Source organism: Impatiens glandulifera, chromosome 6 (assembly GCF_907164915.1).
Source record: "Impatiens glandulifera chromosome 6, dImpGla2.1, whole genome shotgun sequence".
Lineage (NCBI taxonomy): Eukaryota > Viridiplantae > Streptophyta > Magnoliopsida > Ericales > Balsaminaceae > Impatiens > Impatiens glandulifera.
In genome coordinates this window covers 49,555,046-49,572,002 of record NC_061867.1, presented here as the reverse complement: position 1 = coordinate 49,572,002, position 16,957 = coordinate 49,555,046, and the positions used below count along the sequence as shown (strand labels likewise).

The window sequence follows — 16,957 nt, the reverse complement described above, 5'->3', positions numbered from 1 at the left end:
GAGTATATATAATATGAAGGGAGATTATTTTTCATTCAGGTCAATTGAGTTTTGAGAACAACAAGAGAGAACAAAGCAAAACCATATTCAAGGCTTAAAGGTAATAACTTGAGAAGATTTCTGTTTGTTCGAGTTTGTACCGTTTGACCAGCTTCAAACAATGACAGCTTGTTGGTCATTTCTGGGCTACGTTCTGAATGGTGAATATCTGTTTTCTGAAGCTTCTAAGTTAGTTCAAGAGAAAACCAGAATGCAAAATTGATAAGGTTGGTTGATCTTGTTTTTTCTGTTCTTTGTTGTTATTTACTAAGATTGTTGTGTGATATTGATGCATTTGATTAGACTCTAGTTTGGTTATATCTAGAGTAAACCCTTAATTATAACTTTGTTGATGATAGTGGATTGTTAAGTGGTCTGTTCAGGTCCTGTAATTTTTACTCTCGATTTGAAGAGAGATTTTTTCACGTTAAAATTGTCTTGCTTTGTTATTTCATTTTTTTTTGTTTTAATCATCTTTTATACAAATTAGTTGGAAAAATGTTATGTTTTTTAGAATACATCTTTCCATCACAAAATATGATAAAATTCTATCCAATTACCTATTTAATCTCACTCACATATATTAGAGATATTTTGAAACAATATAAATGAGTTTAGTTTTAATAAAATTCTAGGCTCATTCAAAATATTGAGGTGTTTATAAGGATTTATATATAATTGATGTCACGATTAGTTTGGAATTTTTTAAATAGTAAGTGCAAGTATTTTACTTTTATTCTATATAAATGATGTGATTGTATTAAATTAAAATTTTATTAATTATTTTTTAAAATTATAAAAACTAGCCTAATATATCAATAATTTATTTTCTAAATTAAATATTAAATTAAGGAAAGGATTTTAAAAAAATCTTGTTTCTGTCAATATATTATTCTCATTTTGTCTATGTTATAATATATTATATTATTGTCATAATATAATATATTATAATATATTTTATACATATATTTGAAATATTTTATAATATAATACATATATTTAGAAATATTTTATAATATATTATATTATTATAATATTATAATTTAGTTTATGTGTCTCTATTTTTAAAACTAATAATTATATAAATTAATTTTTTTTAAATAATTCTATACAAATTATAATTTAAAATTTAAAAATAACTAATATATATATATATATATATATATATATAAATTATTAAATATTATTTATAATATATCTAATATTTATAAAATTAACTAATATAAATTATAAATATATAATAAAGTTATTACTGATTACGGTTAGAAAAATAGTTCACTTGTAAACCGAATCGTTTAACTGATAAATCGGTAAATTATCGGTTAAAGTTATTAATTTGGCTCATGATGGGAATTAAGCCGTGACTATTTTTTTTTAGGTTAACTTTTTTTTTAATATTTTCTATTAAATAAAGAGCGTATGAAAAAAATATTTTTTTGATAATAATTTTAAATAATGTTATTGAATTTTTTTTTTAATATTTTTGTTTTTGTCAAATATAATTTATTTTAATATTTGAAAAAATAAATGATGTATCAAATAAGTAAATATTATTTTTTATTAAAAAAATGAAATAAAATAAAATAAAGGCAAATACAACCTTCAAACCAAATTTATATGATCTTTCTTCTCCCCCTGTATCCATTACACACGAAATTACCATGGAAGAACAAACTATAGACGATTTGACAGAAGATCTGGTTCTTCAATGTCTTGTTCGGCTTCACTACAAGGACTTAATTTCCGCATCGTGGGTTTGTCGTAAATGGCGTCGTCTTCTACAATCTCGTCATTTTTACAGGATGAGGAAACAACTCGGATATACGAATCAACTCGCTTGCTTTCTTCAGCATCCTCTTCCTTCGCCACTGGGTTCTAATTCAGTCTTCAATTTTGCTATCAGCGTGTTAGACCCGATGAGTCTGGAGTGGAACCGACTTCCCTCGATCCCTAATGTCATACTTGGATTTTATGAGTCAATTCAGATTGCTAGCTCTAACGGAAAACTCGTCGTGATTAACCATGGTCGTGACCATAGGACTTCCTTGTTCGTGTGGGACTTTTTGACTCAGCGATGGTGGAAAGGCAAGGACTTGCCGTCAGTTTGGCCATTCTTCTTCCTGGTAGATTTTGATGGTCAGATATTTGTCGGAGTTTCCAATGGTAACAAATCCAACTCGGTTTGGGAGTATGATATGAGGAAGGACGAGTGGACCGAGTTGCCTCAGATGAGTCAAAAGCTAAGTCGGTGTCATGAGTTGAAGGTAATTGGAGACGAATTATGGGTTTTAAATTGTTGCAACACAAACCACATTGAAAATGAACATAGTGCAGAGGTATACCATTTTCAAACTGGAAAATGGAGACTAGTTGAATTGGATTTGGAACAAACTAATGACTCCTCGTGTCCTGATTGCTGCCATAAGTTTGAATTCCATGAGTTGCTGATGGAGTTGCCAGAGTTGAACTCGATTATCATAGCACACTTTTCTCGACTCCAATTGGGTGCACAAAGTTTAGTAATGGTCACGGTCACCACGGGTTTCGACAATGAAGGCAAATATTATTGGAAAGAAAGATGGGAAGGATTATTTTTTATGCGGTCTCAATATGGTAATTTTGAACAAATACATCCAATTAGTTCCGAGTTTGCTACACATGTTAGAACAAGTTGTTGTGTAGAGGTTTAAATTGTATTTTTTTTCTTGTTAACATTGAATATATTTTGCTATTTCAATTTCAGATTATAATTTGGAATTTGAATTTTATTTGATTGATTGTCTCTAGTTAAATGTCGGGAATGATGAAATGTTGCTAGTTAGAAGTTGAATTTGAATGGGTTATAGAATTGAGGGTGATCAAACCTAATGTTTATCCAAGTTGTCTCTATTGTGTATTGTCTCATGATGATTGATTCCGACTTTTTGTGAAGAGTCTTTGTTTGAATCGTCTTGAATCAGATACTTAGGGTTTGTTGAAAACCTATGACATATTGTATTTCTTCTTTGAATCTTTGATCCAACATTACCAATCTCTTTTACCCTCATTTTGACCCATCAACCCTCTCCCCAATCGATCTCTCATCGTATGACCTTACTTACTTTGATGAACCAACCATATCTTATTCTATTTATCCACCCTAATTAGACATCTTATACGGTGACCTTAAACTTTCTCTTTGGTACATTACCAATCTCTTTTATCCTCACTTTGACCGACCAATCTCCAATCAACCTCTCATTGTATGGCATACTCACTTCGACTAACCAACCATCTCATTCTACAATTTTATTCACCAAAACTCAATCGACCTCTCATTTCAAGACTTTACTTTCACTTAAGTCAAACAACCCACTTCTCACATATTTTATAATAAACAATCTAACTTACTTATCCTTACTTTGACTAACCAATCATTTCATTTCATATTTTTTTTCACCTCATCAACAAACTTCAAATAATCTCATCTCATATCTTGAATGTCATCTACCCAACCACTAATTTCATTGCATATTTTAATCATCCATCCCAATCGACCTCTAATCTCGTGAATGTCATTTACCACCCACCAATTTCATCGCATATTTACCATCAATATAATTTTGCATCTAACCATCTCCTCACTTCGATAAACTAACATTCTTATTTCACATAAAGTATATTATTATAATTTCACTAATCAAGGATCTAAACTAATAAATAAAATAAACAAATAAAGTATTAACATTAAAAAGTAAACTCGCCATTGTCAATTAATTTATTGGAATTATGACTCATATATATATATATATAACTTTTTAAAATGGAAGAAAATAAAGTTAAATAAATAAATATTCAAAATAAGTTTAAAAAACTAATAATTTTTTTTATATAGTGAATGCATTAAATAAATATTGATCCAATATCTCTAATAATGAAAAGGTAGAAACTATTCTTACTATCAATTTTTGTTGAAGCCAAGTACATAAGTGATCAAATATCTAACAATAAAGAAGAATTGACCAAAAATTAGATAAATACTCAAATAACCTAAAATAACTAATAAAAATAAATAAGTGAACTGTTTCAAATGCAAATGCATTAAAATAAAAACTCGATCAATTATATTTAACAATGAAAAGGTAGTTTTCTCAAAATAAAACAATGAAAAGGTAGACGAAGATTTCGACTATCTATTTTATTGAAGTCACAAAGATTGAATTATATAATAAACTAATTGATAATTAATTTGTATTGAAACCACGGGAATCAGACTAAATACTAAGCAAACAGAGGAACTCATTGGAGACGAAATAAATACTGAATTGTCACGCCGCCATCGTGGTCACTGGTCACCTATATTTTGTGTTTGTCCTCCTTTCATATGAGCAAGTGAGACAGTCACGCAATCGCACTTTAGTTATTGTTTTCTAAATTTGACAGAAAATAAAAAGAAGTAAAAAGAATGAAATTTAAAAGAGATGAAAAAGAATGAGACAATATGCACAAATAGATCATTTTACCTTTCATTCATACTAATTAACTTGTGTATATACTTGATACATTTATTCTCAAGTTACGAGTCGTATATACACAAGATAACTTACGACAATCTCATAATAAACATTATTGTATATATTTATATTTGGTTTAATTAATTCATTGTAAAATTTAGTATATGTAATATTAAATCTCATATTAATTTTTTATATATTTTAAGATAAAAATTCCAACAGTAGCCAATCATCGATTAGATTATTAGTTAATATCTATCTGGTCATACTTCATCTGTCTATTGAATTGGTTAGCTTGACACAATATTTACATATGCATATTTATTTATTTTTATATGGTTGAGTGTTATATGAAAAGTATATCTAATTTAAAATTGATTGTAAGAATATTTTCTTCCCTTAAAATTATTAGAGATTGTTGCTGGATCCGAATAATGCATACACTGATACACAGTTACTATTACTAATAGGATTTTTTTTACTAATGTATAATGTCACAAGATGAAAGTTCGAGTGGATAAATGTGGGAATGAGATGTGGTTTGATTAATTGAAATGATGATAAGAAAAGTTGAGAGATTGTTGGTTAGTCGAAGTCAAAATAGTGTCACGAGATGAGATGTTGATTGGGGAAATTGATGGGCCAAAAGTGGGGGTAAAACAGATTAGTAATGTTGGAAATGGTTGTTTGACCAAAGGGAAAGTCTAAAGTCGCGAGATGAGAGAGTTGATAAGATAGATAAATGTGGAATGGGATGGTTAGTTAGTTGAAACGAGGACAAAAATTATTGGGTTATATATTGTAAAATATTTAAGGAGATGGGTTGTTTGATCAAAGTGAAGATAAGGTCTCGAGATAAGAGGTCAATTGAGATTGATGGATAAATGTTGAATGAGATGGTTGGTTAGTCAAAGTGAAAATAAGCTAACGATATATGAGATGGTAAAAGAGTTTGGTAATATTAAAAATGATTGATTTGATCAAATGAAATGTATGGACAAAATATGTAATGTCAATTAAGGATTGGTAAGTCAAAGTGAGGGTAAAATAATTTAGTAATGTTAAAGATGGTTAATTTGATCAAAGTGAAAATAAGGTCACAAGATGAGAGGTCGATGAAGTTACAAGATGAGAGGTCAAATGAGAATTGGTGGGCCAAAGTGAGGGTAAAAGAGTTTGTTAATGTTAGCAAGGCTGTCAAAATCGAGAGTTTGCGTAAAATCGTTGGTCAGTTGTAAACTCGTAAAATCTAGAGTTACCTGAAATCGTAAGAGTTTAATTTGAAAAAATAATAGTTATATATTATTATTTTTATATATATTGTTGGAATGTTAGTTTTGGGATAGTTTGGGGGGTTATTTGTAAGAGTGCTTTTATGCCTCTATATAACTATAGTCTTTCATTTAATAAGAAGAGCTTTTTCCTTTTTATATAAAACTACTTGGTATCAGAGCTAGGTTTCAGATCTAGGGTTTTGTATCTAAAACCTGTGCAACAGCCGCCGGCCTCACCAGACCTCCGCCACCCCTATCAGGACCTCCGCCCACCAGGGGCGCCGCCGCCTTGCTAGGGGCAGAACTGACCCGCCGATGAGGGTTTGGATCTGGTCTCCTTGATGTTTTGAGATCAAGAACGGGTTAAAAGGAAGAGGAAGAAGTTCGAGATAATGAGTTTTAGATCTTACGGGTTAAAGATCCTGTGATCGTGGTTTTGGGGAAGAAGGAAGATTTGACTCAATCTCGTGTATATCAGAGTCGGATCGATGACAGGTGAGGGTTCGAACATGGGTCTTGCGATGAAAGAGGCCTTGGAAAAACTGAGTGGTGATGAGATCGCAATGTTGATGCGAGCATTCAGCTTTGCCTCTAGTGACACGGCACCGAAACCAACCCCAGCACCTACACCAGCACCCGCACCAGCACCTAGGGTGGAGCTTCCCCCGATTGATGTGAAACTCGATGGTCCAGCTTCGTATCTGCGCTGGTCACGTCGAGTGCGATACACACTAGTAGGGAGGAAATTAGAGGAGTATTTGACTGGAGCGGTTACTAAGCCGGTTGAGGGTACTCCAGCATGGGATGATTGGAGGTCCATTCACATGCTGGTGTATGTCTGGCTCTTAAACTCGATGACTACACCGATTGCGTCCAATGTTGATGGTATGGAGGATGTGCGGTGTGTCTGGGAGAAGCTGAAGAAGACTTATGATGGAGTGGGGAACAACATGAGGGTTTACCAGGTCCAAGGGGAGATCGCTGCTTGTGTACAGGGGGAAAGGACTGTTCAGGAGTATGCCATAGAGCTGGAGCGCTTGTGGCTGGATCATGACTACTGCACGAGGACATTGTGTTGCACTGATCCTGCGTGCAGGAAGACTGAGGCTTGCATGAAGGATAGGACCATGGGGTTTCTCAGAGGTCTGGCCCCAACCTTTGAGCAGAGGACTGCAATGTTATTGGCTCAGCCGAAGATTCCCTCGCTTGAGGAGGCAGTCTCGGCCATGATATAGGAGGAGACCCGGATTGAGCTCCAGGCCGGGGCAGGGGGACTTCCAGGGGTGAAGTCAGCCCTAACTGTCTCCAACTCAGGTGGTTCCAGGTTTAGAGGTGAGACCCGGGAGTGCTACAATTGTGGAGAGGTAGGCCACTTGATATCGGCTTGCACCAAGTCACCAAAGGCGAGGAACTCCGGTGGACGTGGTCAGTCTGGTGAGCGCGGTCGTGGTCGTGGCCGTGGCCGCAGAGGAGGTGGAAGAGGGGGCTACGGGGCAAACCTGATGGTAGCAGGTGAAGATAAAGGAGATGTCAGGACGAGTGTGGCTCAAATAAATCAAGCGACCAACTAACCTCTGGTACCTCTCCTTATCAACTGGCTCTCCTGCCTCAGCACTTAGCTTAGACTTTTGATCGATCGGGGCCACCGCAGGCTTGCACCCAAGCATACCTGTCTCTGTAAGTAAATCCAGCACATACTTCCTTTGAGATAAGACAATCCCCTCTGCACCATGAGCTATCTCAATCCCAAGGAAATATTTGAGTTGCCCCCAAGTCTTTCACTTCAAACTCCTTACTCAACATCTTCTTCAATAATGCAATCTCACCCTCATCATTACCAGTGATAATCATGTCGTCCACATACACTGCCAGCATCGTAATGTGAACTTCATGTCGCCTGAAGAACACTATATGATCTGCATTGGTCTGCCGGTACCCCATGCCTACCATAGCCCTCCTAAACCTGTCAAACCAGGCTCGAGGGGACTGCTTCAGCCCATAAAGAGATTTATTAAGTCTGCACACCTTACCCTCCGTTTGTTTCGTGCCAAAACCCTGTGGGACCTCCATGTATACCTCCTCCAACAACTCACCATGAAGAAAAGCATTCTTCACATCAAGTTGATGTAACCTCCAACTCTCATTCGCTACTAAGGAAACAAGTATCCGCACTATACTCATCTTCGCCACGGGTGCAAAAGTCTCATCATAGTCAATACCGTACGTCTGATTGTACCCTTTTGCCACCAACCGGGCCTTGTAACGCTCAACCCGACCCTCTGGACTTTGCTTCACAATGAAAACCCACTTGCATCCAACCGCCTTCTTCCCTGGTGGTAATGGCACAAGCTTCTAGGTTTTGTTCTTTGCGAGAGCCTCAAGTTCCTCAAGCATGGCGGCTTTCCACTTTGGATCCTCCTTAGCAACCTGCCAACACTTAGGGATAGAGACAATGTCCAGAGATGCAATGAATGCTCTGTGTGCAGGTGAGATGTGAGAGTAAGAAAAAAATTGGGCAATATCATGTATCAGTACATCGCAATACGGGGCAGTAGTGAAGGTATTGAGGTCTGACAATGGGACAGTGTACACAAACAATGAGTTCAGAGAGTACTTATCCTCTTAGGGAATCCTGCATCAGACCACGTGTCCGTACACACCAGAACAGAATGGGGTGGCAGAAAGAAAGAATAGGCATCTCCTTGAGGTAGCAAGAAGTATGATGATCTCAATGAATGTACCAAAGTACTTGTGGGGACAGGCAGTCCTGACAGCAGCGAGACTGATCAATAGGATGCCCTCACGTGTGTTGGAGTGGAAGTCCCCGCTTGAGTTATTGAAAGGTGAGATTAGTGATAGTCTCCCCTTGAAGGTATTTGGTTGTGTGTGATTTGTGCAGAACAACAGACCAAATGTGGGAAAACTTGATCCGTGAGCGGTTAAATGTATCTTTGTGGGATACTCGGCTACTCAAAAAGGCTACACATGTTGGAGCCCAGTGGAGAGGAGGTTTTTTGTTACTATGGATGTCACGTTTCGAGAGCATGAGCCATACTATTCTTCCCAGGATACATCACCCTTTGGAGACTCGCTTGATAATGAGGTATGAGGCGAGAGGGGGAGAGTAGCAGTGGTAGTGAGAGGAGGATGGTGGGCGTGAGCGATGTCCCTTGTGCACCGACAGGTGAGGAGGTGCCAAAACGAGGCGGGGATGACCCCGATGACGGTGGTACTCAAGCTCAAGGGGAGCTGCGAGTATACATGAGGCGAAGGAGGCAGATTGAGGATACCATGCCTACAGTGCCGCTTGTGTCAAGTCCCTTGTCCCTGCCTACCCCAACTTCTGAGACACCACTCGCTGAAGAGGAGTACACAGGTGATATGATTCCTCCCTCTTCCATTCCCACTCACATGTCCGTAAGGAGGACTCCTCGCCTCAATGCGGGAGTTCCCCCTGATCGATACGGTTTCCCACATGATATTGCCCAATTTGTTTCTTACTCTCACATCTCACCTGCACACGGAGCATTCATTGCATCTCTGGACATTGTCTCTATCCCTAAGTGTTGGCAGGTTGCTAAGGAGGATCCAAAGTGGAAAGCCGCCATGCTTAAGGAACTTGAGGCTCTCGCAAAGAACAAAACCTAGAAGCTTGTGACATTACCACCAGGGAAGAAGGCGGTTGGATGCAAGTGGGTTTTCACTGTGAAGCAAAGTCCAGAGGGTCGGGTTGAGCGTTACAAGGCTCGGTTGGTGGCAAAAGGGTACAGTCAGACGTACGGTATTGACTATGATGAGACTTTTGCACCCGTGGCGAAGATGAGTACAGTGCGGACACTTGTTTCCTTAACAGCGAATGAGAGTTAGAGGTTACATCAACTTGATGTGAAGAATGCTTTTCTTCATGGTGAGTTGTTGGAGGAGGTATACATGGAGGTCACACAGGGTTTTGGCACGAAACAAACGGAGGGTAAGGTGTGCAGACTTAATAAATCTCTTTATGGGCTGAAGCAGTCCCCTCGAGCCTGGTTTGACAGGTTTAGGAGGGCTATGGTAGGCATGGGGTACCGGCAGACCAATGTAGATCATACAGTGTTCTTCAGGCGACATGAAGTTCACATTACGATGCTGGCAGTGTATGTGGACGACATGATTATCACTGGTAATGATGAGGGTGAGATTGCATTATTGAAGAAGAGGTTGAGTAAGGAGTTTGAAGTGAAAGACTTGGGGCAACTCAAATATTTCCTTGGGATTGAGATAGCTCATGGTGCAGAGGGGATTGTCTTATCTCAAAGGAAGTATGTGCTGGATTTACTTACAGAGACAGGTATGCTTGGGTGCAAGCCTGCGGTGGCCCCGATCGATCAAAAGTCTAAGTTAAGTGCTAAGGCAGGAGAGCCAGTTGATAAGGAGAGGTACCAGAGGTTAGTTGGTCGCTTGATTTATTTGAGCCACATTCGTCCTGACATCTCTTTTGCGGTGAGTGTGGTGAGTCGCTACATGCATGACCCTAGGGAGGGTCACATGGATGCGGTGTACCAGATCCTGAGATACTTGAAGAGTGCACCAGGCAAGGGGTTGATCTTTCGCAAGAATGGGCATTTGAGTATTGAGGGATATTGTGATTCAGACTGGGCTAGTTGTGCCGATGACAAGAAGTCCACGTCTGGATATTGCATGTTTGTAGGAGGCAATCTGGTCTCCTGGAAGAGCAAGAAACAGTCGGTAGTTGCGAGATCCACAGCCGAGGCAAAGTACAGGGCTACGGCTTTAGGTGTTGCAGAGATGATATGGTTGAGAGCTCTGTTGGTGGAGCTCAAAATGGACCAAGAGGCATAAATGAAGTTGTGGTGCGACAATAAGTCAGCTATTAGCATTGCTAATAACCCTGTGCAGCATGACAGGACCAAGCATGTGGAGATTGACAGATTTTTCATCAAGGAAAAACTGAATAGCGGACTACTTAAACTAGGATATGTAACTACTAGAGAGCAAGTGGCTGACTGTCTCACTAAAGGGCTTAGTTCATTAGAATTGTCGAGACTTTGTGACAAGATGGGCCTTGTGGATATATTTCGTTCGTAGGCTCATCTTGAGGGGGAGTGTTGGAATGTTAGTTTTGGGATAGTTTGGGGGGTTATTTGTAAGAGTGCTTTTATGCCTCTATATAACTCTAGTCTTTCATTTAATAAGAAGAGCTTTTTCCTTTTTATATAAAACTACTTATATAATTAAATATTTTATATACTTAGACAATTTTAAAATTTTATATATTTAAATATAAAATTAATTAAAAAATAATAATAAATAAAACACTATTAAAAAATTATACATAAAAAATTAATTATATTAATTAATTTATTTGAATAAATAATAACTTTATTTTTAATTTTTAAATATAATTTATTTTTTAGAACGTACAATCGTATAAAAATGTAAAATTGAAATTATTTATAAACTCGTAAAATCTTATTATTGTAAATTTAAAATTGTAAGAGTTTATCTATTTAAGATTTTACTTAAAATCAGACTCGTTAACCTGATGTGAAATCGTAAAATCGTAAGATTTTAAGAGTTAACTCGAGATTTTAACAGCCTTGAATGTTAGAGATAATTGATTTGATGAAAGTGAAAGTGTAAGTTGATTTGATTTGGAGCCCTTGAATTATTAAAAAAAATTGAAAGATATAAATAATTAATATATTATAATAAAGAAATAAAAGATTAAAAAGAAGATAAAAAAAGTTATATATATATATATATTGTAATAATATATATTTAATATTAAAGGAGAAAAAAAATTAGATTAATAATATAATACTGTTAAATATTAAAAACTGGGGCTCTATAAAAGTGGGGAGTTTTATGCGACTGCATATGTTGTCTTATCCCAGAGGTCGGCCCTACGCACAACATAATCTTAGAGAGTGAGTCCTTAGTCAATATTCATCTAATTTGGAGTTATACGCAAATTGATGAAAGAATCGTTCAATGTTATACGCAAATTGATGAAAGAATCGTTCAATGTTATTTTGTTTGTCGAATTGAAGGTCAAAATGCGTCTTTACTTTTAAACATATAAAATAAATAATGAAATATTCTTTTTTATGGTAAGAAAGTGAGTCACAAATGTAAAATAAGAAAGTATTGTGTTTATGTTACTCTTTCTTAAACATGATATTATTATGAATTTGATGAAAAATAATAAACAAAATATTATTAAATCTCAAGCACCTTCCACAAGAAGTATTGAAAGAGAAATAGTTGTTGATTAGGGGCGGATTTATATATATTCTTCTAAATATATCTCAAGCACCTTTTAGTTTGTTCTTTGTAAAGTAAAAATTTCACATTACAACTTAATTTTTCAAAAAAATAATAATTAATTAATTAATTAATTATTAAAAAAATAAAAAATAAAATTTATTAACCTGTTTTATCTAAAATTTTCTTGTTATTTTTTAAGTTCACCTCAATTTAGATTCAAAGATCCGTCAATAAATGGTCGATTCATTCGAGTAGCCGTTGAAAGTGGAGAGTCGGGAATTTGAGAATTAGTGGTAAATGAGAGGGGAAAAAGATCGGATTTCTCTATCTTTTTCTTTCTTTTGGTAGTCCCTTTCCTTTTTTTTCAAATGGCCTCCTCGTAGAAAGATCGCCCGAGTCACGTGATCCTCCCGCTATAAATTTTTTGACATTTTGTTTCGGACAATTTGGTCCAACTCCAGCAGATTAGAAATCAAATCTTTCCTAAAGGAGCCCCCAGGCCCGGCCCGGAGGGGTAGGCAGCCTAGACCACGGCCTAGGGCCTAAGACCAAAAAGGGGCCCATTTTTTTTGTATATGCTAGGTATTAGTAAGGATTTTTAGTTTCTTATTCTTTAATTTTTTTATTATGTTAGATTTTTTAGCCCATGGCTCTATAGCCCAAATAGATAAACAAACTAACACTATCAGAACAAAAAATTGAAAACCCTACTGTCTATCTCACTATCTGTCTCTCTCAGTCTCTGTATCCTACATCGACAACGAAACTGACAACGAAACTCACAACGAAACCGACAACAAAACCGACAAAAAAATAATTTCGACGGTGGCTCTGTTTCGCTGGGTTGAGCCTTGAGGTAAGGTTTAACCATTAAAAGTGAAAATTCAACATCAGGGTTTGATTGTTATTTATTTTTATTCTTTGTTTTGAGATTGTGTATTTGTGTGGTTAAGTCGTAAAGATCTTTGAAAATAGTTTACTTGTTTGATGGCGCCGAAAAAATATTTATCTGGATATGAAAAACGAAAAAGGAAAGAATTAGAAGAACAATTTGTTAATGACTTATTTGTTAAAACATAGGTTTGAACAATTGAATGAGTTTAATGACTTATTTGGGTTCCTTATGAATTCTGGAAAGTTGAAGGCATTAAATGAAAGCAAATTGAAAGAAAAGTGTAGCACGTTTTGTAATGTATTTTTTCATGAATGTACGTGTGATGTTAATTTGAGTGATTTGTTTTCTGAACTAAAAATACTACAAGTTGCTTTACCTAGTTTGGATATGCCCGCTGCTGAAATTCTTGATTTTGTAATGTCAATAGATTGCTATCTTAATGTCTCTATTGTATATCGAATTTTACTAACATTGCCTGTTACGGTAGCTTCTACTGAAAGAAGTTTTTCTAAGTTAAAATTATTGAAAAATTATCTAAGATCTTCGATGTCTCAAGATAGATTGAATGGACTTGCTATTTTATGTATTGAAAAAGATTTTTTGAAATATATTGATTACGATACAATTATCAATGATTTTGCATCTAAAAATGCAAGAAGAAGTCACTTTCGTTGACAATTTATGTTGTATCTTTATAGATATTGGAAGGTTATTGAAGATCAATGGTGAAACACAAGTGAAGTTTATGCGTAGGGCCTCAATTTCGTGCTTTCGCCTAAGACCTAAAAAATCTCAGGAACGGCACTAGGAGCCCCTACCGCCTTAATCTTTTCTCTTTGCCTGAGATTGCCAAAGAGATCTTTCAATCTCCCTATAGTATTTGCCTTGGTCTGATTTCGGAGTTGGGCAAAAGTTATGTCTATGTATCCCTCTTGGGAAATGGCCCTGTCTAGTTTGAGTTTTTGAGGTCTAGGTGTTGTGGGAATTTACCTAATTCGCGGCCTCGTTTGATGTTGAGCATAATTTGTTTTTCTGCAATTTGCAAAACACAACAAATTAAAGATAAATATTTATTATAAGTTTGTTTTAATTTGTTTTATTTATTTATTTTATTAAAATAAGTCCAAATTTTAATTATAAATTGGGTGTAAAATGTGGGTGTATACAAAATGACTCTCTTAAACAAAATTTGAAAATTATTGTCGACGTTTAAAAAACGCATGTCCAAGTCTGAGACCATAGACACCATATTTGTAAGCAACTTGATTTATAATCTCATTTATACTTGTTTTTATCTATTTATTTGGAGAAGCATTAAGACGATGGATAGATAAAACTTGGCGATCACATGATCGATAATACCCCGATTCTGATGCTCGTTGGTTGCTTTATCTGGGGTTTTGGATCTTCAAAGATGTTCGACTTGTTTCGTCCATTAAACATTATAGGATTGACTTTTAACTCTAGACAAGGCGTTGACTAGTAATACAAGTGTCTCATACGGGCATGAATATCGAGACATTATGAAATGCTACACGAGATTCATGTCATCTTTCGGACTTATGAAAACGATGTACTAATCTCATGTTATTATGGTTCGAAGACCAACTGTGTGAGATAACCATAGGGTTTTCTTTATTCTGTGGATTGATGAACACGGTGTATTGATCTCAAGATATTATGGTTCAAAGTCAAACTATGTGAGATAATCGAAGAGTTTTGTGTCCTTGTGCGCGTAGAAGTATTACGTATACATTAATTTAATGCTACTATAGTATGTAGACTAGTTGCGTGAAATAACCAAGGGGGTTTTCACCGTCTTTCGAATCTAGAAACCAAATATATTAATCTTACGCCACTATAGTCTGTAGAATATATAGTTGACGCCCTTCCTTAGGTGGGCGACTGCATCATCTTAACCTTGCGATCCTAGTTCCGAGTACGTATCTTATTAGTTTGAGTGTACGTGCCTAACTAGTCTGAGTTACAAGACAAGATTCGTGAGATAACTAGAGGTTTGCGTCAACTTGATAGATTTTTGTCTCAATAATTTTACATGTCTTGTGATTTCGTAGTTTGGGGTCAAGCGCCTGATCTCACAAGAGTGGTTTAGGTTGTGTCATTTATAGAATGAGCAACTTACTACTTAATCTTTGCAACGACTTCATGCATTGGGGCGCTTCTATACAAAGACATTTTTCAATGTTTGTTGGCGTACAAATCTCACAAATACCTAAAAATAGGGAAGTTAAATGATATAATCTGAGGAGATTGTCTTAGATTGTTTCATTATTTTGTTTTTGAAATTTTTAATTTTTAGGTCGTGACCATTTTTATTTTTTTTGGAATGCACATTTCGTCATTATTTCGGAATTTTCTTTTTATTTAAAGACATTGGCGCTTCTTATAGGATTGGGATCGCCGATAGGGGACCGGGGTCCTGCTAAAGGAGGACGCTTACACACACAACGGTTGATACTAATCCGGTTAAAGGTTAATATCGATCTCAACACTACACAAGTTGTCACAAACTCTTGAACCGAATTCAAGTGTGGAAGTAATTTGTTTCAACTTGAAGCAACACATATACGAATTGGATGATAAGGATGAATAAAATGGAGAAAGAACACAACACAAGATTTATGGATGTTCGGAGATAAAGCTCTTACGTCGCCCCTTCTTCACAAATCTTGAGAAGGATATTCACTAAGAATATTCAATCACACCTTACAATACGTCAAATAACCGAGGCTTATTTACTACTCGTTATTGACTTACAACTCTCACAAAGAATGAATAGAATTGTAATACATTTTAATACTCTTGGACATATTTGAAATGTAAGAACAGTAGGCTTGATAGCTTCTTGACTCTTTTTCTCTCTTGGTAATCTTTTGATTGTGTAACTTTTCTGTAAATGTTGCTTCTGTTCTCAGTTTCTCCTTATATAGTGGAAATATGACAACGGTCATATTTCTCTATCAATGGATACCTACATGGTAATCCTTGAATCTGATTGGTTGGTCAAAAGGAGCTGCATGGCATTAAATGCGGTTGATGCTTCCCAAGAAGAAATACATTCGGTCCGTTTATCTTCTATTGAGTTTAACAGTTGGTCGATTTTGACAGATACCTGCTCCTTGGAGGCTACTTTTAGACTTATACCAAAATAGGTATATCTGATCATTTGACAGTCTTCTGTAGTCTACAGTCTATCAACAGACTTATAATAAAAGGGAAATAGCACAGTCTGTATATTTGAAAATCTCTTTCTGTCTATTCCCAAAGTGAACATATTGCATCAAAATGGAAACTTCCAACAGTTCCATGTCTTTGATTTGATCTGTTCCACTTCCCATTAATTTGTACGATCACTTAGGATTGGGCCAATATTTTGAGCCGACCGAACTTCGTATCAGTTTGTTGTTTCAACATCGGTTGACCGGTCTTGCTTCAGAAGAGTAGCGACCAATCTCTAAGACAAAGGTTTCACCGATCTTGAAGTTGAGTCGAACCGGTCTTCTACTGAAACTGAGAAGATAAATTAATTAGGGAGTTTCGGTTTGTATCGCTTTTATGATATCAGTTGACCGGTCAAATTGAAAGTATGATCACTCCCTATTTTTCTGCACAAACGGTGAGTTTGGTTAAGTTCTTTAGATAGTTATTTACTTTTTAATTAACTATCAAATTTATCTAACAACTTTAATTTTTTAGAAAATTCCCCTAGTGGGTGACTTTGGGTTTTTTTTTCTCTTTTTACATTTTGAAGTATTCGATGCTTCATTTTGTTTTGGAAAATGCCCCTAATGCATGACTTAAGGATTTTTTTTCTCTTTTTTTCATTTTTGTAAGAGGTTCTTAGCACTTGTCTATGATTTTCTCTTTTTTTTCCCTCTTTCTTTATGAGTTAAGACGTGTCTTGATTTCTATCACGTTATATAACAAATCACAAATTAAAACATGTACGAAGTCTCATTTTGAGT

General features: G+C 35.8%; 1 protein-coding gene across 1 annotated transcript; it reads left to right on the top strand.

Moving 5' to 3' along the window:
• The first annotated feature begins 1,700 nt into the window (after positions 1–1,700).
• Positions 1,701–2,729, top strand: LOC124943772 (F-box/kelch-repeat protein At1g15670-like). The gene has a single exon (XM_047484243.1). The coding sequence runs from the start codon at positions 1,701–1,703 to the stop codon at positions 2,727–2,729; it is 1,029 nt and encodes a 342-aa protein (XP_047340199.1).
• The last annotated feature ends 14,228 nt before the right edge of the window (positions 2,730–16,957 follow it).

Bases quoted from the DNA above. Each gene is read 5' to 3' on its own strand.
- LOC124943772 (XM_047484243.1), top strand. From the start codon at position 1,701: ATGGAAGAACAAACTATAGACGATTTGACAGAAGATCTGGTTCTTCAA.